General features: G+C 36.4%; 1 protein-coding gene across 6 annotated transcripts in view; it reads left to right on the top strand.

Annotated features, from left to right (window-relative positions):
- Window positions 1–23931, top strand: part of CTTNBP2 (cortactin binding protein 2) — a 123999-nt gene that overhangs the window by 54974 nt on the left and 45094 nt on the right. For 4 of the 6 annotated variants that reach the window (XM_052667910.1, XM_052667913.1, XM_052667911.1 and 1 more), the window contains exon 2: window positions 1824–1931. In XM_052667910.1, the coding sequence (XP_052523870.1) occupies window positions 1824–1931 (108 nt within the window). Of the gene's footprint in view, window positions 1–1823; window positions 1932–4230; window positions 4296–11310; window positions 11419–23931 lie in introns of those variants that run through there. The other 2 variants (XM_052667915.1, XM_052667914.1) reach the window with 2 other exon arrangements.

Genomic DNA, 23931 nt, shown 5'->3' with positions numbered 1-23931 from the left:
GGATTGGGAATGAGATATGCTGCAGCCTGTGAGGCAAAATGCAGTCCACTTACACAAGATTTTATAAGGAAGATCTAGTCACTAAAAGTAACTTTGCACATACACATCCATAGATGGTGAATGAAGTGTAGAATTGAGAGAAGTTTTAGCACATGTTATAAGAAAGCCTTCAGAGACAGATTATGTTCAATGATTCATTAACATGTAGGATAAGAGGTATCTTTTGGTTTAGAGCAGTAGTTGACTCAGGTAGGAAAAATAAAAGGTAATTATTGTTCAGTTCAGAAATATTGGTTGGAGTGGATGGCCATGTCCCAGAAATAGTTGTGATGAATAGAAATCATTGGTCCTCTTTGCCCCATGTTGTTCAAATAGACGAGGAAGCTTAGTCCACTAAATGAAATAATAATAATAAATGAATATGTCCAGCTAATATTCTGGTGTGTGGCTCTCGCTAGCCATTTGTGCACCTGTTTGAACTGCAAAGTAAAAAGCGGAACTCAGAGTAAATCTAATGTAGTTATAGCTTTTGGGAAGTTATGATCCATGACCTTCTAACCTGAGGGAAGAACAACTCTTCTGCTCTCCTCTTGCCTTGAGACAGAAGAAATGGTACTTTAATTTTTATTGGATTTTCCTGAGAGGAAGTCAAGTGCCAGGGTAACTGAGCTCTTACGTTTGATTTCATCCTTCAGGGAAAACAGGTAGTATGTCCTGATAAGCGGTTCAGCTAATTTGGCAACTGATTAACTCATATTGAAGACAGATATGTGTCTTTATCTCAGGGCCTTGCTAGAAGAAACATCTACATCACAGCAAGAACTTTACTGTTCCCTTTCAGTGAATAGTGTGCTACTGATCATGCTTCTCAAACGAGTCTGGCATGTGGAATGTTTTCTCTCCTTTAAAATGATGCCCTTCTAAATTTACTAAACAGTCCTTTCTGCTGGCATTGTGCGGCTTGGTGAGCAGACTCATCTCCTACCTTTGTGGTTTGTAGGTAATAATAGCATCCCCTCTGTTCCTCTCTATAAAGCACTGCCACTCTCGCCTGCCTTCATTCCTGGTGTGCTGTTTCAGGTCTGCTGAAACAATTCTGTCACTGTGAGGTTGTACAGGAACTTATGGAGAGCAGCTGAGGGAACTGGGATTCCTGAGGCTGGAGAAGGCTCAGGGAAGACCTCATTGTTCTCTACATAGGAGGCTGTGTCGATGTGGGGATTGGCATCTTCTTCTTTGTAACAGCAGTAGGATGAGAGATAATAACCCCAAGTTGTGCCAGGGGAGGTTCAGGTTGAATATTAGGAAAAATTTCTTCTCAGAAAGAGTGGTGAGGCATTGGAGCAGGTTGTCCTGGGAGGTGCTGGAGTCACCATCCCGGGAGGTTCACAGAATGTGCAGGTGTGGCACTGAGGGACATGTTTTAATGGGCATGGGGTGATGGCTGATGGTTGGACTAGATGATCTTGAAGGTCTTTTCCAACCTTTATGATGCTATGCACTGTTTGTCACTAAGTTTGTTTTTTTTTTTTTTTTAACATTTCACCCCTATCATTCAGGACGCTTAGAATGATCAATTTCTTCCAACAGTAGAGGATTTGAAGCAGTGTCACACCACTGGGCTCTTAATTTCTTCATCTTAAATAGAAGGTCTCTGTGACTTACTCTGACTTTGTAGCTACAAGAAAAGCCACCTCAACTTTTGACGGTCATGGATGTTAGAGGAACCCGTAATTAGGATGCTGATATATCTGTATTTTGGATCTGTGTTAGCCACTGCAGTCCTTTATTTAGTGTATTCATCAGTGTTTTGTTTCTTCCAGAAAAGAGAGTTTGATGTGGATAACTTGAGCAAGCCGGAGTTGCGGATGCTTTTGAGTATAATGGAAGGAGAACTGGAAGCACGAGACCTTGTAATTGAAGCTTTGCGGGTGAGTTGCTGGGTTATTGTGACTGCTTGTTTGGTTTTGTTTTTAACATTCTCTTTTGTCACTTCCTTTGTACTTGGCATAGAGTGTTATTAGTGGAAGAATAAATTCTGGTGTTTAAGTTATAGGTTGACTAAATCTCAATAATAGCAAATATGTTCTTGTTTAATAATTGTCATTCAGTAACTCTATGTAATTTTGTTGTAAAATGCCCACAAAGTTTCAGAGAAAGAAGTACAAAAATGGCAAAATGACTTGCTTTTTACTTTCTGTTATACTGTAGAATCTATTATTTGCAAGATGGAGGAGTAACTTCAAAGGAGAATGTATTTGTTTTCTGTAAGATGGAAGGAGGAACAGAATAGAATGGTTATGTCCAACTAGGGAAATTTCCATTTTTCTTTTATTTTCTTTTTTTTTTAAAAGCAAATTATGTGATATTCTGACAGCACTCATGGGTATTTGATTTGATTTTTTTTTTTTTTTTTTTTTTTTTTTCTGTGCTATGCACATGGGTTTGATTTCTATTTTGGCAGGTTTCAGTCTGAAAGTTGACTGGTGATGTACAAACAAAACTGTATTTTAATAAGATGATACATTTTTCTGGCTGTAACAAATCCAAATTTTATTCTGTTCTGGATCAATTTAAATAGAGCTGCTAAACAGGCTGCAGGTTTTTGGGGAAAACAATCTTACATGGTCTGAAAATATTTGCAGCTTCACAGTCGGATACAGATAAATTTTATCCTTTAAAGTTTCTTAAAGCAAAAAGTCAATGTATCAAAATATATTAATGCTAAAGATTAGTAGTACATGTAATCATTATCAGGCAATGTGCAAATATTTTTCATTGGTAATGTCACAGTAACAATTGTAAATGCATTTTTATTCAATTTTTAATTTGTTTTGTGATGACTTGACATCATTATGCAAAGTGAGCTTTAAAGAATCTGTCAGTGATGCACCTGCATTAATAACTAAACATTTTGTAAGTATAAAACCTCTTTATTGTAAAATACAGTTTTCATTTTGTAGTGAAAATAAGATGGTGAAATCAATATGATTCTGGGGGATTGCTGCACTTTGAAGTCATGTGTTTGGCTTTCAGGTATATAAGTACACTGACATGTATTGCCTTTTCATCTAGCCACTTTACAATTTCACATCTCATTTGCCCAGACAAGGACCTTTTATTTTCTCTGACTACCAGCTAAGATTCTGTAAAAGGGGGCACAATGTGCACAGCCTCACTTGGAATCTGTTTTTTATTTGTTTGGGGGTTTTTTTGACTCTCTTAATTTTGCATGAATGTGAATGAAACATTCAGAAAAATTTCTTAAATACGTGTTCATGGTCAAGCTACTGCACTGCATACCAAAGAGTGGATGTTTTGAGACTCGATTAAATTAAAAAATAAAATAAAAATACACACTGAATGAGAGTAAGCACTAAAAATCCTCCATGGTGTGGCAAAGGAAAGGAATTCTACATTGGATTCCCATACACCTGCTGAAATGAGTAGTGTGTCAGTATGTGTACGGCATTTTTACCTGACCAATACAAGTCAGCATAAAAACTGCTTCATTTCATCTATGCCATAGAGATATTGAAAGGTGGTGGGATTTTTTTCTTGGTGATTTTGGGTTTTTTTGTCTCTCATTCTTTTGCACCTCGATCCATGTATTTTTCTAGTAAAATCCTCTAAATAAAACCCACATGGAACTCATTCTTCCAGGCAGTTTGCCTGGTTAAATATACCAGTACTGAGAAACTTGGAAATTGTACCTGCTGAGGAACTGTATCCTGATATCTCGGAATATGATACTGGGGGATCTTCTGGCTTCTTGCGAATCAGTTACCACAGGTCAGCAGTATTAGTGGCTGAAGCCTCTAAGCAACCTACAAAATAAGCTACCAGATAGCCAGATATAGATCTTTTTAAGAGGTAAATAACAAGATAATCCCTTTGGAGTCGTTTTGAATTTGATAGTGACTTCATATGCTCATCTGTCAAAATGTACCCTGCTTCATGTATCCTTACAGCCACGAGGAAATGGAAATGACCTCTTATGTTACTATTTCAAAAGCTGATCAAGATCTTTTTTGAAAAGCTAGGGCCCTGTGGGAGCAGGTTTGTTTTTCTGATTTGTGTTTGGTTTTTTAATCCCAGTGCAAGGCTGTTTCGAAGCCTAATTTTTTTGATGGGTCAGAACCTGCTGATTTTCAAGTCACATACTAGGGAGCTGTCTTCTTAGTGATTTTATTGACAGTTTTTAATTGCTCTTATGTATACACTTACTAGGTCATTTTATATGTTCCTGATCTTTTTCTAAGACTGAAGAGCCAGATATTTTAATCTGATAGAAAGTAAGTGTTCATCCTTATGGCTGTCATCTCAGATTTTTCTCTGTAATCACTGAAGTATAAATATGTCATTGTTAAAAGTACATACCCTTATATGTACTCATTTTGTAGGGTTTAACCGAGCATTTGTGCACTTTGTGCAGTAAATAGTACTTATGTACCTATTGAAAATATCTCTCCTGGAAAATTCCTGGCATTAAAATGAAGTAATCTTGACTGATGACAAAAGAACTGATAGCTCTGAATATAATTAAAAGATTGACTCATGTAGTGTTAGTAACCTTCATCTGCCACGCTTCCCATTGTAGGACTTGTTTGATGCATGTCTCTTAGTTTGCCCTTTTCCCACTCATTCTATACATTCTTATGCTGACTTGTTTTCTGCTTTCCTAATTTTGTCTGAAACCCTATTTCATGCTTTACTGAAAGTGTGAGACTGAGCTAATGTGCTCTTTCCATAAGACCAGTTGCGTTTAAAATAAAGTTAAAAATATAGAAGAAAAAAAAATTAAACCACTCACCTTCAACATCCATAAGCGAGATTTCTTTTCAGGTTCTTAGAAGAACACAGCACCAAATGATTTTTCTCTTGATTGTTGTGATATAACACATATACCAACACCTTATCCTCTGTACTCATTGCTTAAGTGGAACAGAGATTTCTTTCAGAATTAAGGAGTGGGAACTAGGGAGCAGAAAAAACATTCTTGGATAAGACATGAGATTGGAATTCATGCCTTGTTCTGTATTTTTTGTTGTTGTTTGTTTTTTCTTCAATCTTGCTCACACATTATGGAGTTATCTCTTAGGTCTATTTTTAAGTCTCGTTTTAAATGATTTATTTTTTTTGGGCTTATTTTGGAAATTTATTTTTCAAGATTATAGTCCAGTGCATATTGCTCTGCTGTAACCATGGGATTTGCTTGTGTGGGTTTTGATGGATTAAGCAGAAAACATTTGATGTCTTCATGAACTGAGCCAGTCACATATGGAGCAAGCTCTACTATTTCATAGCACACGGAAATCTGAAATTATAATCTGCTGTGTTTTCGTATCTCCTGAGACTTTTTTCTTTTTTTAATTATTATTTTTGACTCTCATTTAAAAAATAGCTGTATAATTATGTATGGCTTGAAAAGTTGGTGAAAGAAATAATACTGAAGTGATAGTCTGTAGCAGTTGTTTCTGCTGTAGCATTTCTGAAAGGCAGAATGTACTACCTTTGGGTCCTTCTCTTTTGACTGCCGTTTGCATAATTCACTGTATCACAAACAGATTTGCATTTTGTGAGTATCTATTTGACCTCCTGCTGGTGTGAGTAAGCATCTGAGAAAATGTTTACTAGCTCCTCAGTTATACCTTCTGTTTAGGATGCTGCATAGCTTTTTCTGCTTGTTTTAGAAAGTTTTCAAAAAGGTGTAATGTAAAGAAAACAAAGGAAAAAGGATTCAGAGCTTGTTGCCTTACTGTTAAAAATAGAAGGAGGGAATTTTAAGTCTCCCCACAGGAGATTGTTTCTGTTCAGTGTCCATTCTGGCCATCCTGTAAAATAAAAATTAAAAGTGAGAAAGGCCAACAGTTTGGGATCGTGGGAAGAAGTCTTATGAAATTATCTGGTCATCTCATGGGGAATAATAATAAATGCCATTAGGAAGGTTAATACTGTTGATATGATAGATTTCATTAAAGCACTTGAATTTGTGCCATGTGATAACTTAAAGAGAACCAAACCCAAGGCATCGCATGTAATAATTAACTGCTTTTATCGCGTCTTTGTGCATCGCATATTGTAGAGTTGCCATTGTTTTTTATATGAAAGTTTTGATATCTTGAAGTCTCAGTTGAAATGAAAATAAGACTTCAAATTCAAACTGTATTCATAAGAAATATGACATCTTTCTATGTCTGTGATTCCACAATACACTGTTCTTTTATAATCTGTACAACTGCAGATGCATAATGATGCAGAGCATTCCTATTTCTTAAGAAGGGCTGTTGTTGCACTTGGTCAGGTGGGAAGCATTATTTAGCTGGCTCGATGTCTCCTATCCTTGCTTAATAAGGCAGTTTGCTGCTTTCTCAGCAGAGAAAAAAGGAGGGTTTTTTTGAACCCTGTTTTTATTCTAAGGAATGTTGACTCTGAATGTTGCAACTGAGAGAAGTTCAGATTTGAAAGAAAGTACAATAGTTATCATCTAACTCAGTTTAAGTTGCTGGGCAAGCTCAGCTGTGTGAGGATCTGCATCCTTGGAACAGCAGATCTTTGTGACACTTAAGGTCAAATTTCCAGATTTATTCTCCAAGTGAATGGTTAATTTGGGGTGGAGGTCAGCATCAGTATTCACCTCAAGGAAGGTGATCTTCCTGTAAATCTCTCTAATTAGCCCTCTGGCTTTGTAATAGCTACTACACTGAATGACTTGAGGTAGTTCTTTTTTGAATTTGTAATTTCTTTGTTTAGTAGATCTGTGATGAGGATTGCACCACAATGAAATTTCAGGTCAGATTAAGTTTTAAATCATTGAAGTTGTTTTCATTAATAAGAAATAGCACTGTTTAATAGCTATTGGGAATGCATATAGTTTAAGAAAAAAAAAAAAGAGAGACTAGCTTCTTTCCTTCATTTTTGTCACTTATCCAAATTAGCCCCCTATAATGAGGATAACAGAGACAATATATTGCTAATGCAGAAGTAATGTGGCCACATACATTCAAAGCACGGCACTGATCATGCACATGACCAAAAATACAGGTTTTTTTTTTTTCCTTTAGCCATGAAAAGGTTACTGTATCAGCCTGCATTTTTAAAGTGCTTGTGATAAATTGAAGTGATTAGCTGTTAAGGATGGAATTGTAAAGTCTAAATAATGCTTTTGATGGTGATTTTCTCATTGAAGTTAAATCACTAGTAGTTTATTTTTCTTCTGAAAATTTAGTACTGTTCATAGTTGAGATTTTTGTTTGTTATTCTTTTATTTTATTTGCATGTGTAAATTTCATGAGATGATGAATGGTAAAATGAAAATTTGTGTTGTATTTGCTTCTGTGATATGCCTTAATTACCAAGATTTTTAAAAAAGCAAATTATTACCATACTAGATATATAGATTTTTTTTTTTGGGGGGGGATATAATTAATAATTAAAATTAATTAAATAATTATGTAATAATTAAAATTATTTTATATTTTAATTAATTAATTAATAATAATTTTTTAAAAAAGAATCATCAATACATACAACAGATAAATTCAGAGATAAATTCAGTTTAATTAAAGGTGACATTTCTATGGAGCAGTGCGTTTTTCCTGAGCTTAAGCAAGCACCAAATCAGCAGTTGCTGTGGATGTGATGGCAGGATCAAGAAGAGGGGGATGGGAATGGCAAAGTGAATTTGACTTTAGGGTTTTTTTCTGTGTTATAAACCCCAGAGTGTTTTTTACCATGGCTTCCTAAGTCAGGAAAGCTTATATTCTGTTTACAGATTTGTTAAATCTTAACAACTGGGTAGTTTCTTAAAAACAAGCAGGTGGATTAGAGAAGTCGTACAGTTGCCATGCCTTGCCTAAAGAAAGGGTGCAGATTTGTGTAAGAGGAGTGTCTGTGTGCTATTGGGCACCGTATATGAAGAGTAGAACAGAAAGTTAAGGAAAATTTGACTTAAATTCTCTGAGCAGCTACATTAAAGCTACATTACCTAAAACTTATTAAAAAAAAAAAAAAAAGGTGAAAAAATGTGCAATGGGAGTTGATAGTACAGTCTGTCTTCCTAAATTTTAGTATTTTGACAGCCTGGTGGGCTAATCAGCAAAGTTGAAAATGAATCATATTTTCTTTTGGCAAAGTAGGAAATCCATATACGATAACTTCCGACTTCTGCTAGCAAGGCACCTGATTTCTTGAGGAACAGTTACTGAATTTTGTGATGGAGGTGTGGATATTCATGCAATAAAATTGTTAGACCAAAAGACAGAAGCTAATGCGTCATGTAATAATATCTCATAGCCACAATTAAATTTAAGATCCAGTTTTATTAGCTTTACTTTAAAATGCTTACAGCCTAAAAAGACAAGGTTTTAAATTAAGGATAAAGAGCTTTTAACAGATATAGTGACTATTGAGTGCATTTTGCTCTCTGCATGGATTACAAAATGTTTCTTTAATGTTGGTTATAAATAGTACATTGGATGCCAGTTTTCAGGTTCCAACTCTGCTATTAATCATTTAACACCCACTAAGACTGATATCAGCATTCAACTTCATGAGAAATTTGCTAGTTTTAAGAAAAGCTCAATAAAAAACGTTTTAATCCTTTTAAAAGGATTATTTGTTTTGTAGTGGTTAGATTATTTTGTAAATGAATAACAAGCTGTAAAGAAAATACAAATAATTTAATTTCCAAGGCTATTATGGTATAATCCAGCATTACTTGAAAACTTTACTCCCTTTTATATTAAAATGCGAAATAAAATAAATACCTCTCAAACTGAACGCTCTTTTGTAGGGGTTGGTGTTCATTATAAGTCATAGAATCATAGAATGGTTTGGGTTGGAAGAGACCCTTCAGATCACCTAGTTCCAACCTCTTGCTATAGGCAGGGACACCTCCTTGCAGACCAGGTTGCTGAAAGCTCCATCCAGCCCGGCCTTGAGCACCTTTGGGGAGGTGGCATCCACAGCCTCACTGGGTAACTTGTTCCAGTCTCTCACTACTCTCACGGTAAAGAATTTCTTCCTATTATCTACTCTAAATCTACCTTCTTCCAGTTTAAAAGCATTTCCCCTTGTCCTGTTGCTACATGCCTTAATGAAAAGTCCCTTCCCAGTTTTCTTTTAAGCCCCCTTCAGGTACTGGAATGCTGCTATAAGGTTTCCGTAGAGTCTTCTCTAGTCTGAAAAGCCCCAACTCTCTCAGTCAGTCCTCATAGGGAAGGTGCTCCAGACCTCTGATCATCTTCATGGCCCTCTCTGGACCCACTCCAACAGCTCTATGTCCTTGTTGCATTGGGGGCCCCAGAACTGGACACAGTACTTCAAGTGGGGTCTCATGAAAGCAGAGTAGAGGGGCAGAATCACCTCCCTCTTCCTGCTGGTCACACTTGTCTTGATGCAAACTAGAATGTAGTTGGCCTTCTGGGCTGTATGTGCTCACTGCTGGCTCGTGTTGAGCCTTTCATCAACTGATACCTGCAAATCCTTCTCCTCAGGGCTGCTCTCAAGCCATTCTCCACCCAACCTGTATCTGTGCTTGGGATTGCTCTGACCCAGGTGTGGGACCTTGCGCTTACTCATTTTTAGGCCAGTTTTGCATGTGTGTACTCAGATGTGTGTGTGTGTGTATATATATGCATATCTGTGTGAAAGAGTTACTTGGATGAATGTACCTTAGTATTAAAATCAAGAGTGTACTTTTGGAGACAAGCTCCTCCCCGTCTCCGACTTTGATTTGCCTCACAGACTACCCTCAGACTGTCATCTTCTTTTGGATGAAACTTAAATCAAAAAGTCTATGTTAGAAGCACCCATAATCTTCTTCCACACAATGAGACCAGAGATGGTCCAGACTAAAACCTCCTTCCAAATGCATGGAGTGTAGGCACCCTTAGCACCAATTGTATTGCTGTATGTACTTGTTCCTGTTGTGCTGCACTGCCTGCTGATTTAGGCAGTCATTGGATACCTCTGCATGCCTGTGTCATCTTGTATAAGTGTAGTAGAAAGTACATACTGTTGGGTCTAGATCAAACAAAACACATTTATATCTCCCTGTATTCATTTTTTAAAAACAGAAATACCCCAACACATTCTACAATTGTGATTGAATTTAAGACATGAACCTTGCTTGTAAAACTGCCAGATGGGTCGTTGTAAAATGCTCTTCTGGAGTCTTTCTCCCCAGAGAGCAGAATACATTTTGTGCTCAAGCTAGTTTGATTTCAAGTCTTGAGCTGGGTATTGTGAAAGGCTGGAATTGATTAAGGAGTGAAACACATAGCTCTACTTTAATCTCAATGAAAATACCAGATATTTTGATAGAATTATCATGTGTAAATATTTCTGTACTACACTTGCTATAATTTAGGCATGCAATATCATGCCTAAATATCAAGCAATATTTTAAAAAATCTCACTGTATCACATTCTATTTATCATGACAGAAGACCAGCAACTTTTTTTTTAGAAGATAACCTAGATTGATAATGAAAATTTGATATTTTAATTATGCAGGATGTTTGCATGCTCATGCATGGCTCTGCATGCCATTAATGAATGAGCTATTCCTGGGGGGAAGGAAAAATAAAATAAATAGGAAAAACCAAAACCTCAGCTAAATAATAAGCAGTTTTGGAAGGGGAGCTGTAGAAACTTGCAAGCTGTGCTTACGTAGCTTGACCTGTCTGCTTCCTGGTAAGTTCTGTCTGGTAAAAGATCCTCCTTTACTTGGCCAACACAGAATTTGCCTATTGCATACAGAGGTTTTAATCAAGGTTTTTTGTTTTGCCAGGTAGAGCTTTTGCATCCTTTTTATGTTGTTATGTTATGCATTTTGTGATGGTATGATACTTCTTTTTACTTCTACACTGTAATTTAAATGTTAAAATAGAATTGTTAGTTGTGTTTAAAGTTTTTTATCCCAAACAGAAAGCCAGCAAGAGCTTTACTTTAAGGTCTAATGCTTCTAGATTAAATTTCAGGGTTGGAGAGGAAGAAGTCTGATGGCTGTCAGGAAAAAGGGGAATTAAGCTATGTAGAGTTTGGTCATTCACAAGTAGACTGTAAAAATTACATTTACAGTGTGTGATCTGTCAAGGAAAGCTATGCTGCCTATAAATTATTGAGAACCTTACTTGCAGTAATTCTGCTGAGTTGTGAATTTAAAACTTCTGTAAGAATCTCATTGTTCTCCCATACCAAAGAATAGAGCTATAAGCACACAGAAGGCAGCTTTAGGGGTTTCTGGTAGCAGTAAGACAGACTGTATTATAGCAGGTGTCTTTGAAAAGTGGTAATTAGCTAGAAGGAGGAGCAGAAGATGTTAAACTATATGTAACAAAGGTTACTGTTGTAGACAGTGTGATGGCAATCATAGGCCTTGGTGGCAGAAGTCAACTGTGAAAGAGAAGTTAGGTAACGTCTTGTTTGTACTGTTGTTTTTGTATGTTTAAATTTCTTTGCAAAAAATTAGTTTTTAGCTAATGTTTAGGAGCTGATGATTTGCAGTTTGTGTCCTTACTCGTCTGATCGTAACTTTTAATTAGCAACCATAATTAAAGTATTATTTTATTATCACAAGCAATTTCAAGTTGATATTAAGGAAACTCTGAAGTATGAATAAACTTCAGGTAGGTTAATAGATGAAATTATTTTCAGTGCTTCATATAGAATGTTTTCTTTATTTGTGGCTCATTTAAAGTTTTAAAATAATGCAGCATGCTCTTTGTTCATGTATTTAAACAGCATTGTTAGAAACAACCTAAAAGGGTATTTACATCTTTCTTTCTTTAATCATGGGTTCTGTCTTGTATCTTTTTCAGTTTGTCTTATGTCAGCTAAATTCATTTTTTATAAAGCTACTTGACATGTTTAGTTACATTGCTTTACTGCCAAACATTTTTTGAAAATTGTGCTTTTCTACTAAGTCATAAAATCATAGAACGACTTATGTTAGAAGGGATCTTAAAGATCATCTACTTCATCTAGGTTGTGCTGTGGGTAGGGTTACCAACCAGCAGATCAAGGCCCCATCCAACCTGGCCTTGAATGCCTCCAAGTATGGGGCATCCATGGCTTTTCTGGGAAACATTCCTGTGTCTAACCACACTCTGAATGAAGAATTTCCCCATAACATTTAACCTAAATTTCCCCTCTTTTACATCTGTTCCCCCTTGTCCTGTCATTATCTTCCCATGTAAAAAAAAAATTGGTCTCCCTCCTGTTTATTAGCTGCTCTCAGGTACTGCAAGGCCCCAGTGAGGACTCTATGGCTGAAAATGGCTTTGCTATGTCTACTTTAAAGAAAGCGATCCATACTTCTTGAGATAGCAAATTCTAACTAGTTCAGGTAATGCGTAAAATGTTATCTTCTAAAATGTCTTTGTTTGTGTTTGGTTTTTGTTGTTGCTTAAAAAGGACATCCTTATATCTTATTCTTGACATTGCCAGAGGCTGTTAGAACAGTTTAGAAACATTATTTATAGTATTGGTGGATTGACTTTATGTATTAATAACTTATGTCATAGATAAGATGTAAAGGATTTTGATTGCCCATCAATTTGTTTTTCTTATATCTAGTGGTTTTCTATATTAATAGCTCTGGAAGTCAGTGTAGATGATCAATAGTGAAGGCCTTTCTTTCCACGATAAAGGTATCAAGCAGATTTTCCTTAACAGCCCTATTTTATTTCGAAGGCAACCAAGAATAGAATAGAAAACTTCCAATAGAAGTTGGAAATGTAGCAGCTGCAGTTCCTTAGCTGATTAGCTTTGAGAGATTGTATATTTTTGATGCCTAAAAAGGCCTCTTCTTGAAGCTGTTGACAAAGTAAGCTTTTATTAGAGTTGCATTACTTCTTCTATTAGTTATTTGTTATTTGCCAAAGGGAGGTAGGAAGTACTGAAAACAAAACATTTGTTAAAGTATATTTGAACACTCCTTTATATGTGTTGATTGCCAAGCTTAAACTTCACTGTTCATTGAAATGCCTTTATTCCAGACTTTCTTAATAGGAAACCGGTGGTATGAAACTACTGTGAAATTGCTGGAAACTTTCCTTTCAGCAGTGACTCTTAAACTGATTATATTCTCTTTTAGTTTTTGACATAAGATCTGAATATCTTTGTTGTTGCCAGAAATGTAACTACTAATGTAGTTGCATTTCCTTTCCTACTTGATTCCTCCTACTCCCATTAGATCTTCTTGTGTAATCCATCTTAAACTACTCTAGTAGATATGCACGCAGTATTTGTGAAAATAATGTTAAAAACCCTAGCATCGTGTTACTGCAACTATTTCTTGGTTTCTGTGATCTTTATAAATAATGCAGCTGTGACTTCATTGTTACAGTGACTTCCATGAAGTGTTTTATATGGTTGCCATCATTACTCATGTTGCTGACAACCAGAAATGTAACTAGGGCATCCTATACATACTGTTATATTACCTGTAACTTTCTATTTTTAGTTAAGGAATGACAAATAGTGCAGTTCATTTTGTTGATGGTGGCACTGAGGTGCAACCTATACAGAATGCTGCTTTCCCTTTTTTGTGCATCTCACGCATCCTATTTTATTGCTTCTTCTGATTTTTGAAGATTGAGGTCTGTTCTTGGTTCTTCTGAATTAAGTTTATAAAATATTTCTGATATTAGTAATAAGAGATTTGACTGGTGTCATTTTCAAATATTCAGAAATATTTACGTAACAGTGACTCATGTTTTGTTTCAGTCAATGTCCCCATGCCTTTCTCTTTCCTGCTCTGTTTAGGTGATGTTCTGAGCAGTGGGTCGTTCTCCCAGAAAGACATCTGTCCTAGCAGCTCTGGCAGAGTGCTGCAAGCACCTCGTGCGTGCTTTGTGACAACAGCCAGCATTCCATTTGTTCAGATAAATGGAAAATTTGACAAAACAGAGCAACAGCGATTATAGAGAGTTCTCTAAGAAATAGCAGAATACAATTCTAGCTAGTGAATATGGAAATGTAAACTGCTATATGGCAATTGTAAAATTGATAATTTTAAAGTAATGGTATCTGTGAAGAGAGTACGATCTTGAAATGTGCTGTGAAGTTCTTATAAGGACCATAACATCCAGAATGCAGATGAGGATTCTGTTTACTTCAGTGTTCCATTCTAGAAAGTAAGTATATTTAGCTAGATATATTCATTCAGTCAGTCTCTTCTCCTCCAAGAACAGTAGCAAGAATATATTATCTTCAAGGAGTATTTTATATTACACTCAAAATTTTCCTTTCAAAATGAATACTGAAAATCATTTGAAAGCTCTGAATTCTCTGCTTGTGTCTCAAATAATTCCTTATTGTTGAGATAGTAAGCACACTATTTCCTGACTTCTTCATTAATTAGTCTGGTATTCATATAGCAGCTAAAATGTTATCCCATATTACTGTAGGAGATTTTGATAATTTGAAAATATGAAAGCCCACATTCTGTCAATGGAAAAAGAATTGCAGATTGATTTATTTATGTTTACAGTTTTTGTTAAATCTTCAGTACATTCTGCCTGTGGCTGAACTGCAAAAAATTTAACCTATGTGTGGAAGTTAAAGTGTCCTTTTTGCTAGACATGAAGCTGGAGTTCCTTTAATACTTCTGAAAAATGACTGTCAGATTTCCAGGCAGAGAATTATGAATTGAGTTGCATGAATTTGAACTGTAAAGTAGAATCTGTGAAGAGGTCTAGAAAAAGCATTTGTTTAAAGTAACCAGAAAATTTAATTCTCTTCAAGATTCTACCAGGATGAAAATCTGTATTATTTTCAGAAATAACAAACATCTGGGTGGTTAAATAATCACAGTGTAGAACCGTGATACATCCTTACAAAATAGTGGCTATAACTTTCAAATGTTTAAGCATCAGACAACAAAGCCGTCATAAAATTGGCCTAATGTCATCTTTATGTAGAACATCTGGATGATTATTCTCAATTAAAGCCATATGTTGTACATGATTTGAGCTTTTTCTTCTTCCTTGTGTAGGAGCTCTGTACAAGGCCTGAGTTTCCCCTTTAACATTTGTAAAAAGTTAAGAATATTTTATGTTCACTATGTATTTTTTTTTTCTCCGTTAGTACCGGTCTGTTAGTAACTGATCTTAGCTTTGGAATATATGGCCTTTATATTTTTTAGATCCTTTTTTTTTCTTTTTCTTTTTTTTCCCCAACCTCAAAATGGGAGTTTTTATGACTCTAAGGGGGAAAACTAGAGAAGAAGATTTGAAAGCATATTTCAATCTATCCTGTCTTTACCTCTATTATATTTCCTGGAGGTTTTTGACAGGTAATGTGGGAAAGGGGAAGTCTGTTGTGCTACTTAGCAATACTGGGGTAATAATAAATTGGTGATATTAGGTGAAATTCTTTTCTTATGGAATCAGGCTTGATCTTTGCCTTGTAATTCTTTAGTGCTGTCTGTTATACTGTAAGGCTAAGATTGTTTAACTTTTTATTAAATGTCTTTCCTCCTGTACACAGAGAGACTTCAGTAAGAACAGATATTGTTTAAAAAAATTGTAACTTTATTAAGTCCACTTTTGAGTGCAGAAGAAAGGAAGGAATTGTACAGCTTTTTGTGAACTACTTTAGTATGTGACTGTTTGCCATGAAACTGAGAAATTTTGCTTTGCTGTTCTAATCAGCTTCTAGATAAGATCTGACTTTGTGTGCCTTAAAGTGATGTTTCTGTGTATCTTCTTGAATGGAGATTACTAAGGATAGCCTCGTAAAACAAGGTATATTCATGAATTTTCAGAGTAAAAAAAAAAAAAAAAACACCTGAAAACAAGCTTAGATTTCGAGCTTTGTGATTCTGACAGAAAGAGACACTTTGCAAGTTATACATTTTCAGGGAGTTCTGTGAACTGTTGTGAATGAGAGAATAGTGCAACTTTTGGCTGTTACTGATGTTGCAGTGGCTTATGCTCTGGGTAACTTTTCTTGAAAAACGCCGATATCTCCACTTTGATACATTCTCATTCATGGTGGAGAGTTTCTCTGATACATTTGCGTGGTTGTGGTTAGACAGGCTTTGGCTGTCACGCAACACTGCTATAAGGTAGTTTTCAGTGCTTCTTAAGGTTATGTATGCCTTATATTAAAAATGACTGATGAGGTCTGTTTTCTTTAACACTTCTTGTCTTCTATTCTTTTGTATTCTGATCAGTGATCTGTGGAGAGCTTTTTTTGTTTTTTGTAGTATGAAGAAGTTCTATCCGTCCATTAGGCCATAAACAACCTATATGTTGATTTTATTTAACCTTCTTAATTTTGACATATTATTTCTCAGTTCCTTTTAATGTTTTCACCCTTTTTGAAGTAGCAGCCTGTTAGATCATCATCAAGAGAGTTTCCATTTTTTCAGCCTCATTAACATCCTAAAAGTTTACACGCAAATTCTTCTCTTATAGTATTTGATTTACTACTGAAAACAGATTGAATACATTCATCAAATGCTTTTGACATAAAATTCAATTTGTTAAAATGTAACTTACTTTTAGACTTTGCATAAATATGAGTATCACAGTGATGAAGAAAGGAAGCTAAGGTTTCTTGCTGTCATAGTTAAGTTCTAAGGAGAAGCTGAGCATCATGTAAGTAGTCGTTGACAAAAATCAGGCAGCAGGATACTCATTCTTCAGTAGGCAGTGACATCTGCATTTACATTTTAAGTTTGCTCTGCAAAATATTTTATGTATCTCATAATTCATATTTCGAAGTAGCTCCTGTGATACTTTGGAAACATTCACTTGTGCCTGCATAAAAAAGCCTCCATGCCTTCATTCTTAATTAATCATAGCATAACATACTTTCTAATGAATATATATTCATTGATAATTCTATTTTGCTTAAACAAGTAGTTCCAACAAATCTTTTCAAGATAACAGTACCACCAAATAAGGCTTATAAATATGTTGTTTCAACCACTTTCCTCCTTTCAGAAGTCTGTTATCTTTTCAATTTTGTTTAGAAACCAGAGTTTACCTCTCTTTAATGTAACATGTAAAATAAGCTTTTACTGCCTCCTGTGCTAGTTAGCATTAGAAGACTTCTTGCAACTTCCTTTTACATATGTCAGAAGAAGATATTAGTATGAACCTATCAACATCTGCTGAAACAATTTTAGTGTATGTGGAAAAGGAAATTAATCAGAGGAACAAATGCTCTTGAAAGGAAGGAAATTTTGTAGAAGGGTTCTGGAGCAGCCTTAATTCAGTTCCATTGTTCCACAGCAGTGTAGGACATGCAGTCCCATTTTTGATGTTTATCACCAGTTGCTGCATGGAAGACTTGGACTTGCTGAGCTTTTATCTTGGCAGATAAATGAAGAGGAGACCCTGAAATGTGTTGGGTACAAATTGCAGCATTAACCTTAAAAGTGCTATTGCTTACATATTCTGCTATGATTATGAAAACTTGTTTCAGGAAATGTGTGCAATTAATATCAATTTAGATTATTACTGGAAAAAAAAGTTAACAGTATAGTTTATACTGTGTGATTAATTTTTGATTTTTTTCTCATTGGGCTTATTTGTTGCTTATATTTTACTTGATCTTATTTGGGATTGGTTTTTTTTCTTTTGTTCTGCCTTTTGCTTTAGTTCCACAGTAAGGCAGATATTGTTTGAAGGTCTTGCTTGCTCCCTTGTATTCATGTTTAAGCAACAGGGAATTGGAATAAGCTAAGTTGGAAGCTGCTTTGAGAGATCGCTTTATTCACTCTTCAAGCAGGATTAATGAGGATCAGGCTGCTCAGTGACTTGTCCAATCTAACCCTGGAAATCTCTCATTGATAGCATTGGTAGGCTATACATTCTCCCTCAGCAACTCGTTCCAGTGCCTATCTGATCTCACTGAGAATAATTTGTGTTCCACCAGAACTCCCCTCTGTACGCCACAGGAGGATTGCTACTTGTCTTTTCAGCATGCAGACCTCTAGCATGAATTTCCATGGCCGTCTCTGTTTTATACCAGAGAGTCCTATTTCTGCTTGGCCCTCCATCATAGAGAAGCCATCCTGTACCTTTGATCATTTTCCTTTCTGAAGTTTTTCAGGTCTGCTTTGTTTTTATGAATGTAAATTTGTGCTCTGCCCTTTATGTAGCATACAGCTATAGGCTAGCCTTGTCCACAGAGAACTTCAGGCTCCTGTTCTGTAAGTGGTAGCTGCAGTCTTATTTTAGTCTCCCTCCTTGCTTCAAATCTTGTGTAAGGATTTAAAATTTGTGTATAAATATGTTGTTCTTACTGGGCTGAATTTGAAAGCTGTTGTAATTCTGTCTTTTACCCTACTGCAATAGAGAATTTAATTAATTAACCATATAAAGTTGTTGGATTTTATCTGTTTTTAGATATGCTTACCTCCATTTCATTAGCAGTTCTCCAGTTTTCTATTGGAGGATTTGTCTTAAGTAATAATTTTATGAAACGATGGCATATGCTGCAAAACTGTAATTTCCTACAGACATCTTAATGTACAGTTAGATATTTTTAATCTCAGTTCTGTAATTAAAAAACTAGTTGATGTGCAGGAGAAAAAGGCTGACAGCTTATAAATTCATATAGCACCTCTCAAGATACAGCAGTTGTGATTACCTGCTATAGTGGATGCATATTTTTCTGGTTTTGAAAATCTTGTTTGAAAATACATTCAGTTAATTGTTTGCAAGTAGACATTTCAAATATTATTTTCTCTATATATTGCTGTGCAATTTAAGTTAATGACAGACACTGCTAATGCTGTTCTAGCACAGACACCAAATTATGCAGAGACTACTTTAAAGGATTAATGACCCATGTGACATCAGGCTGCACATTCCCCAGATAACGAGTGCCATCAAAAGCAGATATCCTGGTATTGCTATGAGCTGTTATGACATTAAACTCAATGCTGAAAGATGTAAGAGAATTTTCTGGTTTTACTATTTCTGTTTCTCCTGTGTATTGGTGAAGTGCAAAGGGACAGAGCTATCATAAGCTAAAAGAATACAGTGCAAAAATATTATGATTATACAAATCCATCGTTATTTCCGTCAAGGATTGTTTTGTTTTTAGCTTCAAGTATTCTGATTCTCTCCTTTCTAATCTGTTCTCCCTAATTTGCTACTGCAGTTCAACATGCCTTGGCACAACTGTTTGTCAGCTGCGCTGTGAAGGAAATTGTGGGGTGGATCCTGCTGAAAAATTGTTTAAGAAAAGAAAGTAGTTTGTGTCTCTCCCTCAGTTTCTTATCAGTGCTGTCCTACAGGGAGCTTTCCCAGGACCAGTGAGTGGGTGCTGTGTGACAACAGAAAGAGGACAAAGGAGGATGTCGGTACTCTGCTGTTGCTGTGGAAGCAGAGCCTCATGGAGTCAAAAAACACCGACGTTTTTATGATGTATTTCATTCACATACCAGAAGTTCTGGTCTTAGATGTGTCCAAAGGCTCTGCCACATTGGCTAATCATCTGGCTCCAGCATTCACAAATTAGCTGTTTTTAAATCAGAGATCTCTTAGAGTAAGATGGAATAGGTATACCTCAGACAATGTTATACAGAAAACATTTTATTTCCTCAGAAAATTGATGATTTTTACTCTAAAGAATGCCAGCAAGGATAATAAGTGAACGCGGCACTTCCTTCTGCACGAAAACATTTGTACCCATTTGAAATTGTGTTTTAGATATTGTACAGGTGATTGTGTTCCAGCCTGCTGCTCTCTTTCCACTTTAAGGTTCTCCTTTATGCAGACAAGTATGGAAGTGGAATGAGTTTCAACAAGGCCAAATGCCGGGTCCTGCACTTCGGCCACAACAACCCCAGGCGACACTACAGGCTTGGGGCGGTGTGGCTGGAGGACTGCATAGAGGAAATGGACCTGGGGGTATTGATTGATGCTCGGCTGAACATGAGCCGACAGTGTGCCCAGGTGGCCAAGAAGGCCAATGGCATCCTGATTTGCATCAGAAACAGTGTTGCAAGCAGGAGCAGAGAGGTGATTGTTCCCCTGTATTCAGCACTGGTGAGGCTGCACCTCGAGTACTGTGTCCAGTTTTGGGCCCCTCACTGCAAGAAAGATATTGAGGCCCTGGAACGTGTTCAAAGGAGGGCAACAAAGCTGGTGAGGGGTCTGGAACACAGGCCATATGAGGAGAGGCTGAAGGAGCTGGGAATGTTCAGCCTGGAGAAGAGGAGGCTCAGGGGAGACCTCATTGCTCTCTATAACTTCCTGAAGGGAGGCTGTAGTGAGCTGGGGGTCGGCCTCTTCTCTCGTGTCATCAGTGATAGGACCAGGGGGAATGGCTTCAAGCTACGGCAGGGGAGATTCAGGCTGGACATGAGGAAGTATTACTTTTCAGAAAGGGTGGTCAGGCACTGGAATGGACTGCCCAGGGAGGTGGTGGAGTCACCGAGCCTGGGGGTGTTCAAGGAAAGACTGGCTGTTGTGTTGAGGGACATGGTTTAGTAGGAGCTATTGGGAATAGGTGAACGGTTGGACTGGATGATCTTTTAGGTCTTTTCCAACCTTGGTGATTCTATGATTCTATGATTCTATGAAGAGGTATTCTTTGCCTAAGTCACACTGGTCTCATGCTTCTCAAAGCTTAAAAGTGGCCCTAAAGAAAAGGACCATGGATGTTATGTCTGGGAAGGAGCGTGCTCTGTTCTGTTCCTGTTTCTTTCTTAGGGTTTTTTGTTGTTCTTCTTCTGATTTGTTTTGTGTTTCAATGTGCTCAAGCAAGTATTAATGTGTATTTGCCACTGCAGGAGCCTGGAAACATTTCTGGGAGCTAACAGCAGATGTATGTTAAAATGTTAGCAGTTCTCTGTCTGTGCTCAACGCTGTGATTTCTGGAAGACTGTAATTACAGGTGAATGCCCAGTGATTTGGCAAAGTTTCATGAAGTTCTGAAGTTTATTTCAAAATATCCTGGATGCCTTTTCTTTTCAGATGTTTTGTTATTAACTTAAAGTAAACTTTCAGCAACTTGCAAATCATGTAAATCATAATGTTGAGATTATTATAGGTATTGATGTATAGGAAAAGCTGTGATGCTTTCCCTCTTAATAGAAGTGCATTATTTATGTTTGTTCGTCTGAACTTATGTCCATCATTTTGATGAAGCGGCAATTTATTATATTAAACATTTAGTATTAAAATGCATGCACTTAAATTTGACAAGAATAGATCTTAGAATCGTCGAATGGTTTTGTTGTAAGGGACCTGTAAAGATCATGTAGCCCAACAGCCGTGCCGTGAGCAGGGACATCGCTCACTGGGTCAGTTTGCCCACAGGCTGAACCAACCAGGCCTCAAACACTTTCAGGAATGGGTCATCTGAGCAGCCCGTGCCGGTGTCCCACTATCCTCAAAGTGAAGAATTTCTTCTTAATGCCAAATCTAAGTTTACCCAATTCCTGATATTCTTCACTATTTGCATTGCCAGTAGGGTATATGAGAAGCCACTAAGAAAGTGGCTACTGTGATTCAGGAGAAATTGAAACAGTGTGATTTACAGGATTTTGTGTTGACATCTTCCTGTTTAAAAATAAATCAACAACAAAACACCACATCTCATCTGAGTTGTATGAAAAGGTACACTTTTTTTTTTTTTTTTTTTTGCTGCTGTTAGAGGTTTTTCAATTAAAAAGCCAGTTAGCAGGAAAGGAAAGTAGATGATCTGAGTAAAGTTTTCGGTTTAAGTGAAAGGTAACAGACATTTTAATTTTCCTGTCAGACTGTTGAATTTCATAACCTTTTCTCTTAGGATGTATGAGCAATTGAATATGTTTTGAAAGCAGAAAATGTATTAAGAATATTTTTGGAACTGCCCTTGGTGCAGAATATTCATTTACTGTTTTGCAGCTTCTGCTGTGGCAGTGGTAGAGTGCCATGTCTTGTGAGAGCCTCTGATGCTTTGGTATACTTCTAGTGTCTTGGCAGCCTCATTCGATGTTTTGACATTCTTTACTCGGTGTTTTCCTTTATGGTGTGTTTCTTTTCTTTTTTTTTTTTAATGCTCTTTTATTCGAGGCATCTATTTTTAACCTACTTTCTATTTTTACTTTTCTGTGGCATGACAAGTTCCAGAAATGCCCTATAAGCATTGGGTTTCAGTTTAACAGAGTACTTAGTCTCGTGTAGAGTGAAAAGCTCTATCAGTGCCTGATAGCTGCTGACACGTGGTCAGTTTGGAGGAGACAATGGATTATGTGCAGCTCTGTCCAACCCTGCTGATATGTTTGAGACAGAGGAGAGGAGAACACAAATAGTGATGTTAACATCATCTTGGGCATGAAAAAGATAGCCATTGGTTATGGTACTTTTTTCATTGGATAGGTCTTGCTTTAGGACCAGCACTACAGCATCCAAGACAGAATAGTAAAAACTGAGACACAGGCAAATGTTAATGGGTGTTGCATTGAAGTCTCATTAGATAAATGGGAGACTTCAGTCAAAATGGTGTCGTTCTCACCTTTCTGTTCTGTTCATTTGTCTTTCTCTGAGCTATGTGTAGTAATATAACAGAGACTGCTTCAGGTCTGAAGTTCATCTGGCCAAGTATCCTATACTGGATGCCTCACAATTCTTTCATTAGATAAGTAAACTGTCATTGTTTATTTTCCTTCCTTGTTTATGACTTTAAAAATAGAGTGGGTTTTTATATCCCCTCCAGTCTTTTTTAAGCAATACATCCGTAGCATGGATGATCATTTCTAATGTGGAAACTGTTCCAAACTTTTGGTTGTCTTCCTTGTCCTTCTTTCTTACCTAATTCTGATACAACTCTTCTTATGTTGAGAATGGTAATTGCATGCACTATCCAAGATGCAAACGAAGCATTAATTATACAGTGGCAATACAAGAGTTACTCTCTTGTTCTTTAATTTTCTCTTTACTGATCTCTGGACTTCAGAATGAAGCTCTGATGCTCTTTATTTTTTAACCTACAGCTGAGCTCCTACCTTGATATTACTTCCTTTACTTTGATGGCTCACTCTCTTTATATAAACTGAGAGGCTTTTATGCTGCTGATGTTTTATGTATGGATTGCGCCTTTGTCTCTATTTAAATTTTTAACCTTTTGCATTTGTCATCCTGTTTGTCTGCTTAGTGCTTTAGTCCATTAAGGGTTAGGGCTGGCTTTGGTTTTGTTTCCTCTCCTGCTTAAAGGTTGAATACCTAAGTTATGCAATTCCTGTAACTCCTTGTATAAAGCTAGGAGCTGCAAGCATAGTCTCTCCCCAATAAACATTGCATTTTATGTTAAAATATAAGATAAAAATTGAGGCTTTGAAGTATTAGACTAATTAGAAGTTATTTGCAGAGCAAATATGAACATATTTTCTGGTTCTATTTATTCTATCAAGTTGGAAATAGACAAAGTTTTTCAATCATCAGAGTAATCAGGAACGCTTGGATCAGCTGCAGTTAAATTATCTTTTACTTTTAAATTATCTTCTAATTTCTTCCAAAATTTCAATGTTGTACACTATGTAAATGCGAAAGTTGGGAATTCATTAAGGTATGTCATTTGTAGCTTGTCGCTGGAGAGTTTTTCTCACATAGTTCTTACGTTCTTTGATTTCTCCTGCCCTGAATGGGTGTCACCTTTTATGGCCTTCTTTTCATATGTTAAAGTTATAGCATCAGGCTATTGGAAGAGCTTCCTAACCCATTTTGATGGCCTCCTCTGCCCCTTCCTTCTCCTTTACCCCTCAAAATTTGCTTATTCTTCCTCAGGTTTTGCTTATTCCTCACTGAACTTGTTGAGTTTGAAATAAATCTCACATTAAAAAAACAAAAAACAAACAAAAAACACCTGTTATTTTTGAGATTCCTCTTTCTAATGGTGTTTTTTGTTCTGATTTTTGAAATATGCTTTAAAGAACTGCTCTGATGATTCATTTGATTTTAAGTTAACAAGCCT

This window comes from Tympanuchus pallidicinctus, unplaced genomic scaffold (assembly GCF_026119805.1).
Source record: "Tympanuchus pallidicinctus isolate F22 unplaced genomic scaffold, pur_lepc_1.0 scaffold8, whole genome shotgun sequence".
In the NCBI taxonomy this organism is placed as follows: domain Eukaryota; kingdom Metazoa; phylum Chordata; class Aves; order Galliformes; family Phasianidae; genus Tympanuchus; species Tympanuchus pallidicinctus.
This window is presented reverse-complemented; position numbering and strand designations above follow the sequence as displayed.